Consider the following 16,098-nt stretch of genomic DNA (forward strand, 5'->3'; position numbering starts at 1 on the left):
GCCCTCTGAAATGGCCTGGCAAAGGCACTCAGTTCAAGGGCAATTAGGGATGGGCATCGAATGCATGGCCTTGCCAGCGATGCCCACATCCCATGGCAGAATAAAAACGAAAATGCAGAACAGACTCGAGTGTCTCAATGATCTATTCCTGCTCCTTTGTTCCTATATTCTGGTGACGCGAAGGAGTGGAAAACGTTTCCTTGTGAAAGAGAAAGAAAAAAAATCACTTCATCACAATTTAACTCATGTTTGATTCCAGATCATTGAGGTTCGAGAGGTTCAAACTATCAGCGCAAGTTGGAATCCTTTTTTTTCCTGACAAAGAGGAGGTCAAGGGGTGACATACTAGAGGCTGTCCCTTAAAGAAAGATAGCAAGGGGCTCCGTAGGGTAGACCCTGAGAAAATATTTTCGCTTTCCGTGAAATCTTAAGCCCAGGGCCATGAGTATGAGATAGTCACTAATAAATCCGGCCAAGAATTCAGGACAGGAGAAACAGAAAGTGTCGAAGTGAAAGGGTGAGCAGGGAAGAAGGAAAAAAAGGGATAGGGCAGAGAGCAGGAGAGATTAAATGACAGAGATGTCACAGAGCAAATGGAGTGCTAATAGTTGTGACAAAGGACAAAGTATTAGTCCAGAGAGAGTGTTAATGGCAGAATAATGAACAGCTCTATCCAAAAGCAAAAGAAAAACCCGTTTCAGAAAAAAAGTCATGCTCTGAAATTGTTGAACTCAATGTTGAGTCAAGAAGGCTGCATAGTGCCCACTTGGAATGTGAGGTGATGTTCCTTGAGCTTGTTTTGAGGCTCGCTGGGACACTGCAGCAGGCCAAGGGCAGACATGTGGGCACGCGAGAGGAGGGTGGTGAAAGCAACTGGAAGCTCGGGGTCAGACTTGCAGAGGTCAGGACAATCTGCTTGGCCAAGGGAATGCCGAGAAAGTGGAACTCTCCTAACATGGGTTGGTTGAGGAGAATAGTAGAAATGCACTTTGGGAAAAGCTGGGGAGAAGGGAATAGCAGGATATGCAGTTAGCGTTAGATGAAGAGGGTGGTAGGAGGCTCAGGTGGTGTATAAGGGCTGGCACGGAGCTGTTGGGCCGAATGGTTGATTTTTGTGTGCTGTGAATTGTATATAATTCATTCCATGCCATGTCATTCGTCCCCATCTTTTTGGATTACGCAACAGGGCAAACGGCATACATTTCAGTGAATTTCTGTCATGCTTTTTAGGGTCATTAATCTTGTATTCCTTGTGGTTTTTCAGATAACGCTAAACTTCGACTGGTGGATGGGCCCAATTCCTGTTCGGGTAGAGTCGAGGCTTACTACAATGGCACCTGGGGCACTATCTGTGATTCCGGGTGGGACATTCTGGATGTCCAGGTTGTTTGCAATCAGGTCGGATGTGGGTTTGGCCAATCGGCCATTTCCGGTGGCCAGTTTGGAGAAGGGGCAGGCCCGATTTTGCTGGACAACGTCCGGTGCAATGGGTCCGAGTTATTCCTGTGGTCCTGCCCGATCCAGACGATCAGCCCCCGGACCTGCCGACAGAAGAACGATGCTGGCGTCATTTGTTCAGGTGCGTATCTGCCTTGTGGAAGGGAAGGGTGGAAGTAGGCATGGCGAGAGGGTGGACATTAGTCGTGGGCACTGCCTCCAGCGGGTAGTGCCACATATCGTAACGGAGATGCGGTCACCTGCACGAGACATCGCACTGAGGACCCGTCTGCCCTCTGGTCGCATCTTTCTGCCATTCCCTCCATTGCATAGAGTCACAGAGCCATTTTCCTTGTCTACCTTGTCTAATGTCATAATCCTGTCCACCTCAACTAAATCTCCCCTCAATCTCCTTTGTCCTAAGGAGAACAAACCCGGCTTTTCCTACCTAACCTTGTAACTAAAATCCCTCGTCCCTGGAACCATTCTGGTAAATCTCCTCCGCACCCTCTCAAGGACCCTCACCTGCTTCCCGAAGTGTGGTGACCAGAACTGGACGCAATGCTCCAATTGGCGCCCAACCAGAGCTTTATAAATGTACCATTATAAAGATACAAGTCCAACAAAATGTATTTCATGGGCTGTTCCGCATTTCAGGATGTGGTGACAGGCACTGCACAACGTCTCCCATTTTTAACTGTTCATTTGAGAAGTGTTCGTGTCAGGTTAACGTTGACCTGCAGTGAACAACTTACATCCAGTGAAATGATGATGAAAGAACTCCTTACTGTCATTATAATGAGCAGAGTATACTCTTTGTGGCAATGACACCTGATATTATGCCTCTATTGATTTATATGCCATTGCGGTGCGATACAGATTTTCGATTCACTGTATTTTCTTTTGACCCAGATCAGTTACAAAGCCCAGAAATAGATGTGTTAAGGACATCCAGTATATTTGCTCAAGGGGAGTCTTTCAGCATTCAATGCGCCTCGCCCAATTACTACAAGGGAGGAACATTTCAATTGCACAAACTCGGCGAGTCCACCTCTGTGAGTTCCTTGGTGGCAGAAGCAAAGTATTCCAACGTCACATTCACTGTCAAAAACATCAACATGAGCCAGAGCGGATATTACACCTGCATGTATCAGTTACAGAGAAGGGGAAAGTTGTACAATTCCACCATGAGTGACAGAGTCAAGATCACTGTGATAGGTAAGTGATCGTCTAGGTTTGAGCCAGTAGGCTTTTTTTGTTTAGTTGTTCATGGGATGTGGGCGTCGCTGGCCAGGCCAGCATTTATTGCCCATCCCCAACTGCCCTTGAGAAGGTGGTGGTGAGCTGCCTTCTTGAACCGCTGCAGTCCATGTGGGGTAGGTACACCCACAGTGCTGTTAGGAAGGGAGATCCAGGATTTTGACCCAGTGACAGTGAGGGAACGGCTGATATATTTCCAAGTTAGGATGGCTCAGAGGGGAACTTGCAGGTGGTCATGTTCCCATGTATCTGCTGCCCTTGTCCTTCTAGTTGGTAGAGGTCGCGAGTTTGGAAGGTGCTGTCTAAGGAGTCTTGGTGAGTTGCTGCAGTGCATCTTGTAGATGGTACACACTGCTGTCACTGTGCGTCGGTGGTGGAGGGAGTGAATGTTTGTGGATGGGGTGCCGATCAAGCGGGCTGCTTTGTCCTGGATGGTGTCGAGCTTCTTGAGTGTTGTTGGAGCTGCACCCATCCAGGCAAGTGGAGAGTATTCCATCACACTCCTGACTTGTGCCTTGTAGATGGTGGACAGGCTTTGGGGAGTCAGGAGGTGAGTTACTCACCACAGGATTCCCAGCCTCTGACCTGCTCTTGTAGCCACGATATTTATATGGCTACTCCAGTTCAGTTTCTGGTCAATGGTAACTCACGATTTTAATAGTGGGGGATTCAGCGATGGTAATGTCATTGAATGTCAAGGGGAGATGGTTAGATTCTCTCTTGTTGGAGATGGTCATTGCCTGGCACTTGTGTGGCACGAATGTTACTTGCCACTTATCAGTCCAAGCCTGGATATTGTCCAGGTCTTGCTGCATTTCTACACAGTAGTACCTTCAGTATCTGAGGAGTCGCAGATGGTGCTGATCTTTGTCCAATGGTCAGCAAACATCCCCACTTTTGACCTTTCGATGGTTGGGCCTAGGACACCACCCCGAGCAACTCCTGCTGTGATGTCCTGGGGACTGAGATGACTGACCTCCGACAACCACAACCATCCTCCTTTGTGCTCGCAATGACTCCAACCAGTGGAGAGTTTTCCCACCGATTCCCACTGTCTTTAGTTCGGCTAGCGGCTCCTTGATGGCATACTCGGATAAATCCTGCCTTGATAGCGAGGCTATGTTGGAAAGCTTAGGCAGTGGGAGCAAGTGTGGGAACAATTCAATCGTTCTTTCAAGGTGTTCTCACCTCGGCACGGTAGGCTGAGTGGCCTCGTTCTGTGGTTATGTGATTTTGCAACACTTCATTGGCTAATTTAATCTCCCTCCCTCCCGTTCATTCTAGAAAAGCCAACCAAACCAAATATTCAGCTCTTCCGAGACTCTGGGAAATATTCCATTGGCGAGTTTGTCAGCGTTAGGTGCACGGCCTCCACAGTCTTCACCGGGGCCATCTTCCTCTTGCTCAAGATTGACGGGGCAACCTCGGTGACCTACCAGGCCGTGCCAATGGCGGGCTTCGCTGTGACCTTTTCCATCGCCAACATCACATATGCTGACGATGGACATTACGCCTGCTTGTTTCAGCTAAAGCGCTCGGGGAAGCTCCACAACTCGACGGAGAGCGACCGGGTGAAGGTGACTGTGACAGGTAAGTAGAGACATCCCTTCAGAGCTCCAATCAGGGTGATCTGCATGGCTACCAAAGTCCATTTTCAGCCCCGCTGGTAAGGAGCTCGATGCCCCTTGAGACGGGCATAATGGAAGCCTATTTGTGAGTTCCCTCGGGTTCCTGCAGCATCAAGGACTGGAGGGTGCACGATCCAGTTTGGTGTTTGAATGTGCGAAAGGCGTCGGACTCAGAACTTCATGGAAGCCTTTGGGAAGCAAATAGTAGTGGCAGGCAAATTAATATTTGGAAGGGCTGTAATTTGTCACATGCGGTGATGCAAAACAGGCGATATTCAGATCAGCGCCACCCCCAATCCTTTTGATGCCAGACCTGGTGTTTGATTCCGTTGTCTGCAATGCCACTAGACTTCAGGCACTGTGCATAACGGAAGGCCGAATGGTGACTGCCCACTGAGTGACACATCCCGCCATGAATTTTCAGTCTGTAACCCCCGTTTGCGTCACTTTTACGTGGGCTCCACAGATGCCCCCATCCATTTGCATGAAGTGAGAATGAATTCTTTCGTTCTTCCCTGTCGCTTCCCAATTCAGGATTCCCTCTGGGTAAGATATTGTGGACGAGACTTTTGACTTTTGAGATTGCACCACACCCTCCGTCAGTTAAACACGCCGCCTGGCTGTCAGTCCAATTGAGGACAATAGAATTGCCTGTAAGACGAGGCGTGTAAGGGTGGCTGATGTGATAATCCTGATTTTCCCCTGCCTGTGCTCATTCTTGCTGTCAAACCCCTCCAGGGCCCTCACCCTTCTCTATGCCCATTTTGTGCACGCAACTGAGTCCAATTTCTATCCCAAGTTGTTGCTTTTGTTGTTCTTGGTGGTCCTTGCCAAGACAGACATTCAAACATACTGTGCTTCCACCGCCTTTTGAGGAAGAGATCTCTGAAGTCGCATGACCCACTGTCTTCAATGGGCGACCCCTTATTTGTAAACATTGACCCCCTAGTTCGAGAATCTCCCACAAGGGGAAACATCCTTTCCACATCCGCCCTGTCAAGACCCCTCAGGATCTTATCTGTTTCAGTTCAGTCGCCTCTTCCTCTTCTAAACTCCAGCGGATACAAGTCTAGCCTGTCCAACCTTTCCTCATAAGACAGCCCACCCATTCCAGGTATTAGTCGAGTAAACCTTCTCCGAACTGCCTCCAATGCACTTACATAATTCCTTAAATAAGGAGATCAATACTGCACACAGTACCCTAGATGTGGTCTCACCAATTCCCTGTGGAACTGAAGCATAACCTCCCTACTTTTATATTCAATTCCCCTCGAGATAAACAACAACATTCTATTAACTTTCCCAATTACTTGCAGTACCTGCATACTAACCTCTGGTGACTCATGCACCCGGACACCCAGATCCCTCTGCATCTCAGAGCTCTGCAAATCTCTCACCATTTTGCTAATATGCTTCTTTTTCATTCCTCCTGCCACAATGGACCATTTCGCATTTTCCCACTCGGGCTACGTTTGCCAGATCTTTTCCCTCTCACTTAACCTATCTGTATCCCTTTGTAGCCTCCTTATGTCCTCTTCACAACTGACTTTCCTACCTATCTTTGTGTCTTGAGCAAATTTAGCAACCATACCTTCAGTCCCTTCATCCAAGTCATTTATATAAATGGTAAAAAGTTGAGACCCCGACACTGATCCCTGTGACACACCACTCATTACATCCTGCCAACCAGAAAATGACCCATTGATGCCCACTCTCTGTTTCCTGTTGGCTAACCAATCTTCTATCCAGAACCCCCTAGTTAGTATCGTGATGATAATATTCACATGTTAAGATGTAACCAAAATTACTCGATTGACAGATATTCTCTGAATAACTTTCAAGCGATGCCTTTTGTCACAATCCACGAGATGTGCTTCAGTCATGTACATCTCCATTCCCAATATGCTCTTGGTGATTAAAAACATGGAAGGGAAATGGCTGATGCGTGTGGTTATGTTATATTTCTGAATGGGTGGGAAATTCATCTTGCCCTCTGCTCCAGTCCTCACTAGATATTCAGTTGCATTGACTTCACTATTGGGCGGGATTTAGAATGGGCGACAGATGCGGCCCCTGCCCATTTTACACTTGGCCCATGATGGTACGGTTTGATCGGGGCCACCAGCTCACTCTCTTCTTTCGATGCAGATAAACTGCAGAGGCCGTCGATTTCCGTGTTGCGCTTGTCCGCCGCCTTTGTTCAAGGTGAAGCCGCAAATTTCCGATGCTCCTCCTCCAGCGTCTTTGCGGTGATAACATTTTACCTCTACAAAGTCGGGGAGTCTGGTGCTGTTACCTCTGTGGGGCCGATCTCAGCATCCAGCGCCGTCTTAACTGTGCAAAATGTAACCTTGCACCAGGAAGGCTTCTTCACCTGCATGTTCCAAGTGCTGATCAAAAGCAAGCTGTACTCGTCAACTCACAGCGACCGGGTCAAGGTAACAATCGCAAGTGAGTCGCCCATTCAAATACTGTCCTTCTGAATTCATTTTCACTTCTGAAATGCATGTTCAACCGGGATACATCATGCGATGAACACTGCACAGAATGACAGGCCTTTGGCGAGGCTTCAAAGGAGATTTATCACAATGCTAGCTTGGGCAAGGGAATGTGGTTTTGTGCTTGAGCTGGAGGATTCTGCCCCAATTCTAGGACACCGCAGACTTTCGAAAGGATGTCGAGGCTTTGGAGAGGGTGCGGAGGGAGGTTGACAAGAATGGTCCCAGGGATTCGGGGACTTCAGTAAATGTGGAGAGACTGGTGAAGCTGGTATTGCTCTTCTTAGAGCAGAGAAGGTGAAGGGGCCGAGTTAATCGAGGTGTTCAGGATTGTCAGGGCTTGTCAGAGAATAGACGTGGAGGAAGCTTGCTGACCGTCAGGAGGGTCAGTGACGAGAGGGCAGAGTTTTATTAATGATTTGGACGTGAATATAGGAGGTATGGTCAGTAAGTTCGCAGGTGACACGGAAATTGGTGGTGTAGTAAATAGTGAGGAGGAAAGCCTTAGATTACAGGACGATATAGATGGGCTGGTAAGATGGGCAGAGCAGTGGCAAATGGAGTTTAATCCTGAGAAGTGTGAGGTGATGCATTTTGGGAGGCCTAACAAGGCAAGGGAACATACAATGAATGGTAGGACCATAGGAAGTAGAGAGGGTCAGAGGGATCTTGGTGTATTTGTCCAGAGATCACTGAAGGCTGCAGCGCAGGTCGATAAGGTGATTAGGAAGGTATATGGGATACTTGCCTTTATTAGTTGAGGCATAGAATATAAGAACAGGGAGGTTATGATGGAGCTATGTAAAATGCTAGTTAGGCCACAGCTGGAGTACTGTGTACAGTTCTGGGCACCACACTATAGGAAGGATGTGATTGCACTGGAGAGGGTGCAGAGGAGATTCACCAGGATGTTGCCTGGGCTGGAGCATTTCAGCTATGAAGAGAGACTGAAAAGGCTGGAGTTGTTTTACTGAGAGCAGAGAAGGCTGAGGGGGGACCTGATTGAGGTGGACAAAATTATGAGGGGCATTGATAGGTTAGATAGGAAGAAACTTTTTTCCCTTAGCGGAGGGGCCAATAACCAGGGGGCATAGATTGAAGGCAAGGGGCAGGAGGCTTAGAGGGGATTTGAGGAGCAATCTTTTCACCCAGAGGGTGGTTGGAATCTGGAACGCACTGCCTGAAGGGGTGGTCGAGGCAGGAACCCTCACAACATTTAAGAAGTATTTAGATGAGCACTTTAAATGCCATAGCATACAAGGCTACGGGCCAAGTGCTGGAAAATGAGATTAGTATAGGTAGGTGCTTGATGGCTGGCACAAACACGGTGGGCCGAAGGGCCTGTTTCTGTGCTGTATATCTCTATGACTCTAAGATAATTGACAACAAATGCCAATGGGTTGTAGGCGTTTGTTTATTTCGAACATGATTTGAAGACATAATTTACTCCTCAGTTTGGGGCCATTCTGTCTCTCTTCCGTATTCTATCATACATTCCTGCTTGCACATTTATAACAAAACCACTCTGTGAAGTGTGATCTGTAGTGACACCTTTCCACCAGTGCATCAGCTCCAGCGAGCGGTGCCTGTGATTCCTGGATTCCAGCTCTCGATTCCTGCATCTCCTGGCCCCACTGCATCCAAACCACAGTGTCATCGCCTTCCCGCTTTTGAAATCCCGTTCTCAGTCTGTTCCCCCAGATTGAGAATCCGGAGTGCTCAACGCAATGTCGAGCTGAGAGATGTGAGTTGCTTGGGCTGCCTTGCTGCACCCATTTCAGGCAGTGTGTGTAAAAACAGCTTTTCCCGGCATACCATTCACCTGTGTTCTCTTTCAGGTAGCGTGGAAAGACCCATTATCTCCATGAACACGGAATTCGAGAAGTTTCCACAGGGCCAATTGCTCACTATCTTGTGCACAGCCCCGAAACCGTACCGCACGCGTGACTTCCACCTCTACCAAGATGGTCTTTTGGCCAATGCTCGGATGTCTGTGCGGGACTTTGTAGCCGAGTTTACCATTGCAAATACAAGCATGGCCAATCAAGGGGATTACACTTGTGCGTACCGAACGACGATAGTGGGACGAGGGTACAACTCGACCCAAAGCGAAGCCCTTTCAATAACCATCGCAGGTAGGCGACTTCAATAATGACAGTGAAATCGGACATTCAGGAATGGTCACGAGCACATCTACAGTCATGTGGCCCAGCTGGTATTCAGTCTTTCACCACAAGCATTAACACGCTCTCTGCCTTTGTCCCATGACTGCTTTGTTATATACTCTCTCCTACCCCCCTTGCCCTATTAAAACACCTTTCCCTTTTGTTCTCACATTTCCAGCCTCAGCAGCGTTTTGTGTTTATTTTAGCGACAATTGTGGAGGACCACTCTAATCCTGTTCAGGTTTTGGGGGTATTATTTTGTCGTGCATGGGGATAGACAGTGGGTGGCATTGCATTTTCCATGATTTCTTGCTTATAAGGGGAGCAATTTTAACTTTGAGTAATCGTGTAGAATAGGCGGGATCAAATGGGACACTTCATCAGTTAGCGAGAGGGTGATATCAAGGCAATGCTGACAGTGTGGGTTCAATTCCCCCGACTGGCTATGGTCATTCATGGTGATCTACCTTCCCCTTGTGGTGATCATCAAGCGATACATTAGCAATTCTCTCTCTCTCTCTCTCTCTCTCTCCAATGTCGAGAGATGCCCGAGGCCTTCTGGGATTGCAGCTACAACAAAAAAAAAAAATTGGGCACTCATTTACACACCACGAATAACTTCTCCTTCCGTTGCAGTTCATCGGATGGAGCTAAGCGGGGAATGGCTTTGAAATGGGCGTGGCTGAATGGTGTTGGTCCCTGTGGATTAGGGAGAGGTGTTGGGCAGTAGGTGCAAAATGGGCAGTTTCCCATCGGCTGCCTGTTACGTGGTTTAGCCAATAGTCCGCTTAACTGACTTCAGTGGAATTGATTATTGGGCGGCCGGTACAGCACGGATCCTGACTGCTCGTTTTGCGTCCGCTCTGCTGTTCAGCCGAGCTGGTGTGTCTGGTTTCTGCGTTCTAACTACCACAAGTATTAGTGTGTGATGTGAAATTCAAATTCGGAGGTTGGTATTCGTCTTGGGCAGCAGTGCATCAAGTTCCCATTAGACCACCCGAAGGTGTATCCCAGTCCATTGTCGTTGATGGTACTGCCGCTCCGAATGGGCAGCCGGTCCAATACCACCCGATATTGCCACTGCTGGGGATTGACCGCTCACCCATTGGACGTCAATGGAGCTGAAAGGCGGGTGGGATGTATTATAGGCGGCCGATAGGCTCCAGCCCAAGACGAATTTCAACCTCAGAGTGTTCGGGCAACTGGGCAAAGGCTTCGATAAGGAACAAACAGTTGGACGAGTTGGAGATGCCCCATAGAAACCCCCTGCAAGGGGACAGTGCGAGGCCAGCAGAATGGGCAGAGTGGTCGCAGGTGGACTTTAACACTGGCGGGCGTGAGGCGACGCATTTTGGCAGAAGGAAGAGGGAGAGGCAATGTATATACATTGGCACAGTCCCAAAGAGTGTGTGCAGCAACAGAGGGACCTGGGGGTGCCTGTGCATCGATCTTTGAAGGTGGCAGGGCATATTGAGAAAGTGGTCAGTAAAGCAGAGGGGATCTTGGGATTCGTAAGGAGAGGCACAGAGTACAAAAGCAGGGAGGTTATGCTGAACATTTATGAAGCTCTGGCTGGGCCCCAGCTGGAGAATTGTGTCCAGTTCTGGGCACCACACTTCAGGTAGGAGGTGAGGGTCCTTGAGAGGGTGCAGAGGAGGTTTACCAGAATGGTTCCAGGGATGGGGGGGGATTTCAGTTACAAGGTTAGGTTGGAAAAGCTGGACTTGTTCCCCTTAGAACAAAGGAGATTGAGGGGAGATTTATTAGACGTGTACAAGTTTATGACAAGCTTACCTAGACTAGACAAGGAGAAGCTGTTCCCATTAACACAGATTGAAAGTCTTGGACAAAAGATGCAGGGGGGAATATGAGGAAGCACTTTTTAATGCAGTAGGTGCTAATGGCCTGGAACTCGCTGCCCACAAGGGCAGGGTGGAAGCAGAGATGATCACAGACTTCAAAAGGAAGTTGGACGGCCAGCTGAGAGAAATAGACTTGCAGGGGGTAAGGGGTTGAGCCGGGGAGTGGGACTGACTGCACAGCTCCATGGAGAGCTGGCGTGGACTCGATGGGCCGAATGGCCTGGAGTGTAAAACCTCTTTTATCACCCGAACAGAAAGCATGGAGCAGCGACTGGTGAACGGGAGTAACCCTTGTGAGGGCCGAGTGGAGATCTCCTTCGGCGACAGCTGGGGGACCATCTGTGATGACCAGTGGGGATTGCTGGACGCCAAAGTTGTCTGCAGTGCTCTGGGGTGCGGAAACGCTGTCGCCGCGCCAACGCACGCTCGCTTCGGAAGGGGCGCCGGACCCATATGGTTGGACGATGTCGCCTGCCGCGGAGATGAATCGGTGCTGTGGTACTGCACGTCCAGGTTTTGGGGTCAGCACAACTGCCATCACGGAGAGGATGCCAGTGTCATTTGTTCCGGTAAGGGCAGTGCCATTCTAAAATATTCCCATCCTAATTGACAGTTTTACCGTGGGGAACAAAATGGTGCCATTTTCAAAGCATCGTGGTACACAGAGACATTTTGGAGAAGCTATTCATCTTGCGCTCATCAGAACAGTCCGCAAGAATACTCATGTAAGGGAAAGCAGCAGATTTATACTGTGTGAGAAAAGAGTACTGATTGGTTGGCAAGTGGACTCTGACTGGTAGAGACGTTGCCATGGAGAATGCACCAGTATTGCAGTACATGAATTTCAATGCCAGGGCGATGCTTGGCATATTGGCCGTACATCACAAAGACTGGTGGATTGTGTCAAACATGTCCCTTCCGCTGTTCGCAATGGGCAAGGTACAAACCGTGCCCAACCAGCCTGTGCTTGCGGTATGCAAAACACAGTGTCCAACATTAGATGTGATTCCGCGATTGCACAACATTTGCTAAATAATCCTCAGTGTGCTAAGAATTACGCTGACAACCAGTTTAAGATCATCAGTCGGGCTCGAAGTGTGGTGCATCTGCGCGTACTGGAAGCTGCATATATTAATACACAGGGCCCTGCTCTTTGCAGACAGAAAGAACATGTGCACACATTGCGCCTGTTGCAGCTAAACAAAATAAGTGATAGCCATTCGCTGGTTCATTCCTCAGGGCAATGCCTTGACCAATCAGGGTCAAGATGCCTGGTTTAAATTTCAAGTAAAGCTGGGCAGGTAACTGTCAGTCACCATAAACTGGTGCATTCTCCATGGCAACACCTCCACCAATCAGAATCCACTTGCCAACCGATCAGCACTCTCTTCTCATACAGGATAAAGTTGTTGCTCTCCCTTACATTGGCATTCTTGCGAATTGTCCTGATGAGTGCAAGATGGAAAGCTTTGACAAATGTCTCTGGTTTCAGCAATACTCAAGTTCTGTATCACCAAATGACATAGGCAATTTCAGAAAGATAGTGGCATTCAATATTTATCTTATTATGAATTAAAACGACAACAAATGCGCATTTTTGTGAAGAAGCTTCAAACGAGAAGACTAATTTATTGACTTATTTTCTCATCATGATGTTAGACACTGATTTCATGAGATGGCTGGCATTATTTGCTTGCACAAGTAGTCAATATTTTCCCGCACACTTGTTGTAATGATGTGGAGTATTCCAGATAGATATCCATCAGTCAGGAGTGATCTCTCTCTGTCTCTCTCTCCCTGTGTTTCCCCCTCTGTGCTTCCGCCCCCTCTCTGTCTCGCCCACACTCTCTGTGTCCCCCTCTCTCTCTGCCCCCTCTCTTTCTCTCTCCCTCCCCTTTCGCTCCCTGTCCGCCCTCTACCTCTGTCCCCCCTCTCTCTGTGATAGTCAGCTATGAAGATTGGAATTGGTGCATGTTTGTGTTTTAATTGATTCCCCTCTACATTGCTGTTTTGTCTCAGGGATCAAGCCGACAATACTTTTGGAACCCAGCTACAACGTATTTCTGAAAGGGGAGTCGGTTATTATAAATTGCACCATCGGAGAACGAAACACAAGCCGAGGAATTGACTTTTACATCAATAACATTTACCTGACCCACCGAGACCTCCAGCAAGGAGTCAATTCCGCCACCATTCAATTGACCAATTTAACTGAGAAGGATGCTGGGATGTACAGCTGCAAGTATGGAAACCAACTTTCTGGGCGATACCTAAATTCTTCTCTCAATGCCTCCGTGTACATCGCTGTAACAGGTGAGAAGGCTATATATTTTCATGCATATGAAGATCACACTGCATAGATGCCAACTATGAAATAATCTCGCAGGAAAGGTGGAAAGGAGAGCAATATATATATATATATATATATAAAGGGCAGAATGAACGAATTATGGAATGAAAGGCAGGAAGATTGAAAGGAAGAAAGCAGGAAGGGAAGACAGGAAGACAGAGAGAGAGAGAGAGAACGAAAATGTAGGGCAGAAAAAAAAGGCAAAAAAAAAAGGGACACATAAATTGTCTTTTATATCAAGGACCTCTCACAATCTCAGGGCTTCCCAAACACATGTTGCAGCCCATTCAGTAACTTCCAAGTTCAGCCACTTCGGCAATGCGGGGAAGGAAACAGCTCTGTTGCGCACAGCAAGATCCCACCACGAATAACGTGGTAGGCAAACTGCGTCACCCGCTTTGCTGATGTCGGGCACAGGATAAATGCTGTTCCCCGGGGCAGAGAGAGAAGTCCCCTGCATTTCTTCCAGTCATACCATGCAGCTGTTCACATCCACCTAAGCTGTGTTCCTTGTTCCGTGCCATTTATTGGGGCAGAATTGAGTGAATTGAATTTAGTTGTGTCAAGACTGAGGTGCGAGGAGTGCACTGTCTATTCGAGTTCTACTCGCCACAGGTCACAGCATATATTTACATTTTCCCACTTACTGATATCATCAATCTTATATTCTATTTTTCCCAGAATTGAACACACTAACCAGGTTTCTTTAATGAGCTATAACATTTTCAGTTTATTATAAAACAACTCTAAACCAGTAATGAAGCAAAATATAAACACACAGATTGAAATTTTAAAGTTCCCTTTTTGCCATAGCCCCTCACAGTCACACACTCACGCATACACTGGTTAACTGGAAAAATAAAAGGGATTTTTATTCAGAGCTCTGTTACAGACAAAAAAGAAAACCACTTGAGCGTAATACATGCTAATTCTTGAAGAAAACAGCAGATGAGATTGTTGTGTTCCAAAACTGGCACATAATCTGGCCTCCGAGTACACATAGACGGGTCACTGGGATCTGTTCCAACAGTTCTTTTCAGGCAGCTTTGAGAAATAATTTAGCAGGTTTTTCTTCAAAGATGGGTGGCGAGATGAGTTGACACAGTGGACTTCTCAGGGTCTTTTAGAGAGGTGCTGGAAAGCTGAGCTGGGTTGTCGTCTTCTCTCCTTCCCTGGGAATTCCCTTCTCCTTCAGCTGGCTTGACTGTTTAAACATTCATCAAGAATTGAGTCTCTTCCTCCGTGACACTTTTTCAAAAAAAAACCAGAAGTACTTTCATAACACCATACATTTGTTCGATAAAATGTCTGGATCCCTCGAATGGTGTCACCTAATCATTTACTCATTGCGGTCCACAATTTTCCCACGTTTGAATGCTGAGGGCGATTGTGGTCACTAGAAGTGTCAGTTTCAAAGAAAGGAGGGAGGGGTGAAAGAACAAGGAATAAAACTTGCCTTTCAGTGTCATCCCTTGGGAAATTCAGGACGTCCAACGCATTTTATAGACAATTAAGTACTTCTGAGATGTAGCCTCTCTTGTATTGTAAGGGGTAAAAAGGAAACAGAAATTGATTAATTCAAATGCAAATTAGATCTTTCACATAATAACATTTTTGGATACAGTATGTGAGACATTTAAGAGACATGGCATGTGGTAAGTTTAACAGGAAGGATTTAAGCATTATTCTTTTCAAACACTCAGTCAGGCAGGTTCCTTCTGACCTGCGAATTGTGCGGGAACAAATTGAAGACTCAATCGAAAAGTTGTTGTGCTTAATAAGGTTAATTTATTTGTATGGATTTAAAAACGGGCACCGGTTTAAGATATTTATGGGAAATTTAAATTGATTAGAGGAAATGATGACATGTTTAACAGTTTGAGAAAGAAAATAATTTTTAAAAGCTGCTCATTCCTTTACTCCCAACAAATAAAAGCTTCAACAAGATCCAGGGTCAGAATGCTCAACTGTGTTGCCAATAATTTGTCTTGCAATAAGCTGAAGTGGCCAGCGCCTGTCAATTGCAGATGCTCCTTCCAACACCTGTTGGGATCCTGCCTCTTGACTGCAGTAAAGGTCTCTGATGAATGCAGCCTTTTGTACCCCTTTTCAGGGCATGGGCCTGGGTTATTATATTGACAGGCTATGACGTTTCCCTTAAAAAAACACGTAACTCAATTATATTCTGAGGTCTTTGTTTAAACCGCGGGGTTTGAACCCGCCCACAAAGTTGCTCACCTTTCTTTCTGTACTTTTTAATCTCAGGAAGCTGCTTGTAGTCAATCTTCCAGATAACGATACTTGTAGAATTTGTTAGAACGCGAGGCCCCATCTTATCTAAGTTGCACAGTCTCCAAGATCTATTCTTCAGAAATACAAATACCGATGTCATTCTCTTCACCTGCGCTATCTCTGTTCCCTTACGATAACATTGTTAGCCTCTCAGTTCGGCAAGTTCAGTAGGTTTGTTTTTTCAAAGGGTTGAAAACACAATTCTGATCTCAGCACTGTCGGATAATTCCTTGCTGAGCATGATGGTTAATCTGGTCATGCTCACTCACAGACCTTCAGCCACATTAGTTAAGGGCAGGCACAGTTGGTTCACCTCGCCTGCAGAGAGCGGCGGGCTGTTTTGGCTTTCTAATGTACATTAATTTCGAGTATAACGGTATACTTACATGCTTGCCGACGTGTCTGCGGAACTTTCATTCATCCGCGTGTTCTTCGAAACAGATCCTCTGCAAAAGCCGAAAATAGACTTATTCACAGTCGGAGGGAAAAATCTCATTAACTGCACAGTTCAAAATGGCACAGCAAATGGCACGATGTACTTATTGGAAGTGGGTACCAGTGGATCGAGGCAAGTGCAACGTTTGTCAATGCCAAATTCTACCTTCA

The 16,098-nt window shown here is 47.0% G+C and overlaps 1 protein-coding gene across 1 annotated transcript in view; it reads left to right on the plus strand.

Annotated features, from left to right (window-relative positions):
• LOC137356279 (uncharacterized) overlaps window positions 1-9,659 on the plus strand; it is a 12,031-nt gene extending 2,372 nt beyond the window's left edge. The window contains exons 5-12 of the mRNA XM_068022150.1: window positions 1,265-1,579; window positions 2,350-2,655; window positions 3,982-4,287; window positions 6,474-6,763; window positions 6,978-7,094; window positions 8,525-8,567; window positions 8,662-8,958; window positions 9,625-9,659. Of these exons, the coding sequence (XP_067878251.1) occupies window positions 1,265-1,579; window positions 2,350-2,655; window positions 3,982-4,287; window positions 6,474-6,763; window positions 6,978-7,094; window positions 8,525-8,567; window positions 8,662-8,958; window positions 9,625-9,659 (1,709 nt within the window). The remainder of the gene's footprint in view (window positions 1-1,264; window positions 1,580-2,349; window positions 2,656-3,981; window positions 4,288-6,473; window positions 6,764-6,977; window positions 7,095-8,524; window positions 8,568-8,661; window positions 8,959-9,624) is intronic.
• The last annotated feature ends 6,439 nt before the right edge of the window (window positions 9,660-16,098 follow it).

This window comes from Heterodontus francisci, chromosome 45 (assembly GCF_036365525.1).
Source record: "Heterodontus francisci isolate sHetFra1 chromosome 45, sHetFra1.hap1, whole genome shotgun sequence".
Lineage (NCBI taxonomy): Eukaryota > Metazoa > Chordata > Chondrichthyes > Heterodontiformes > Heterodontidae > Heterodontus > Heterodontus francisci.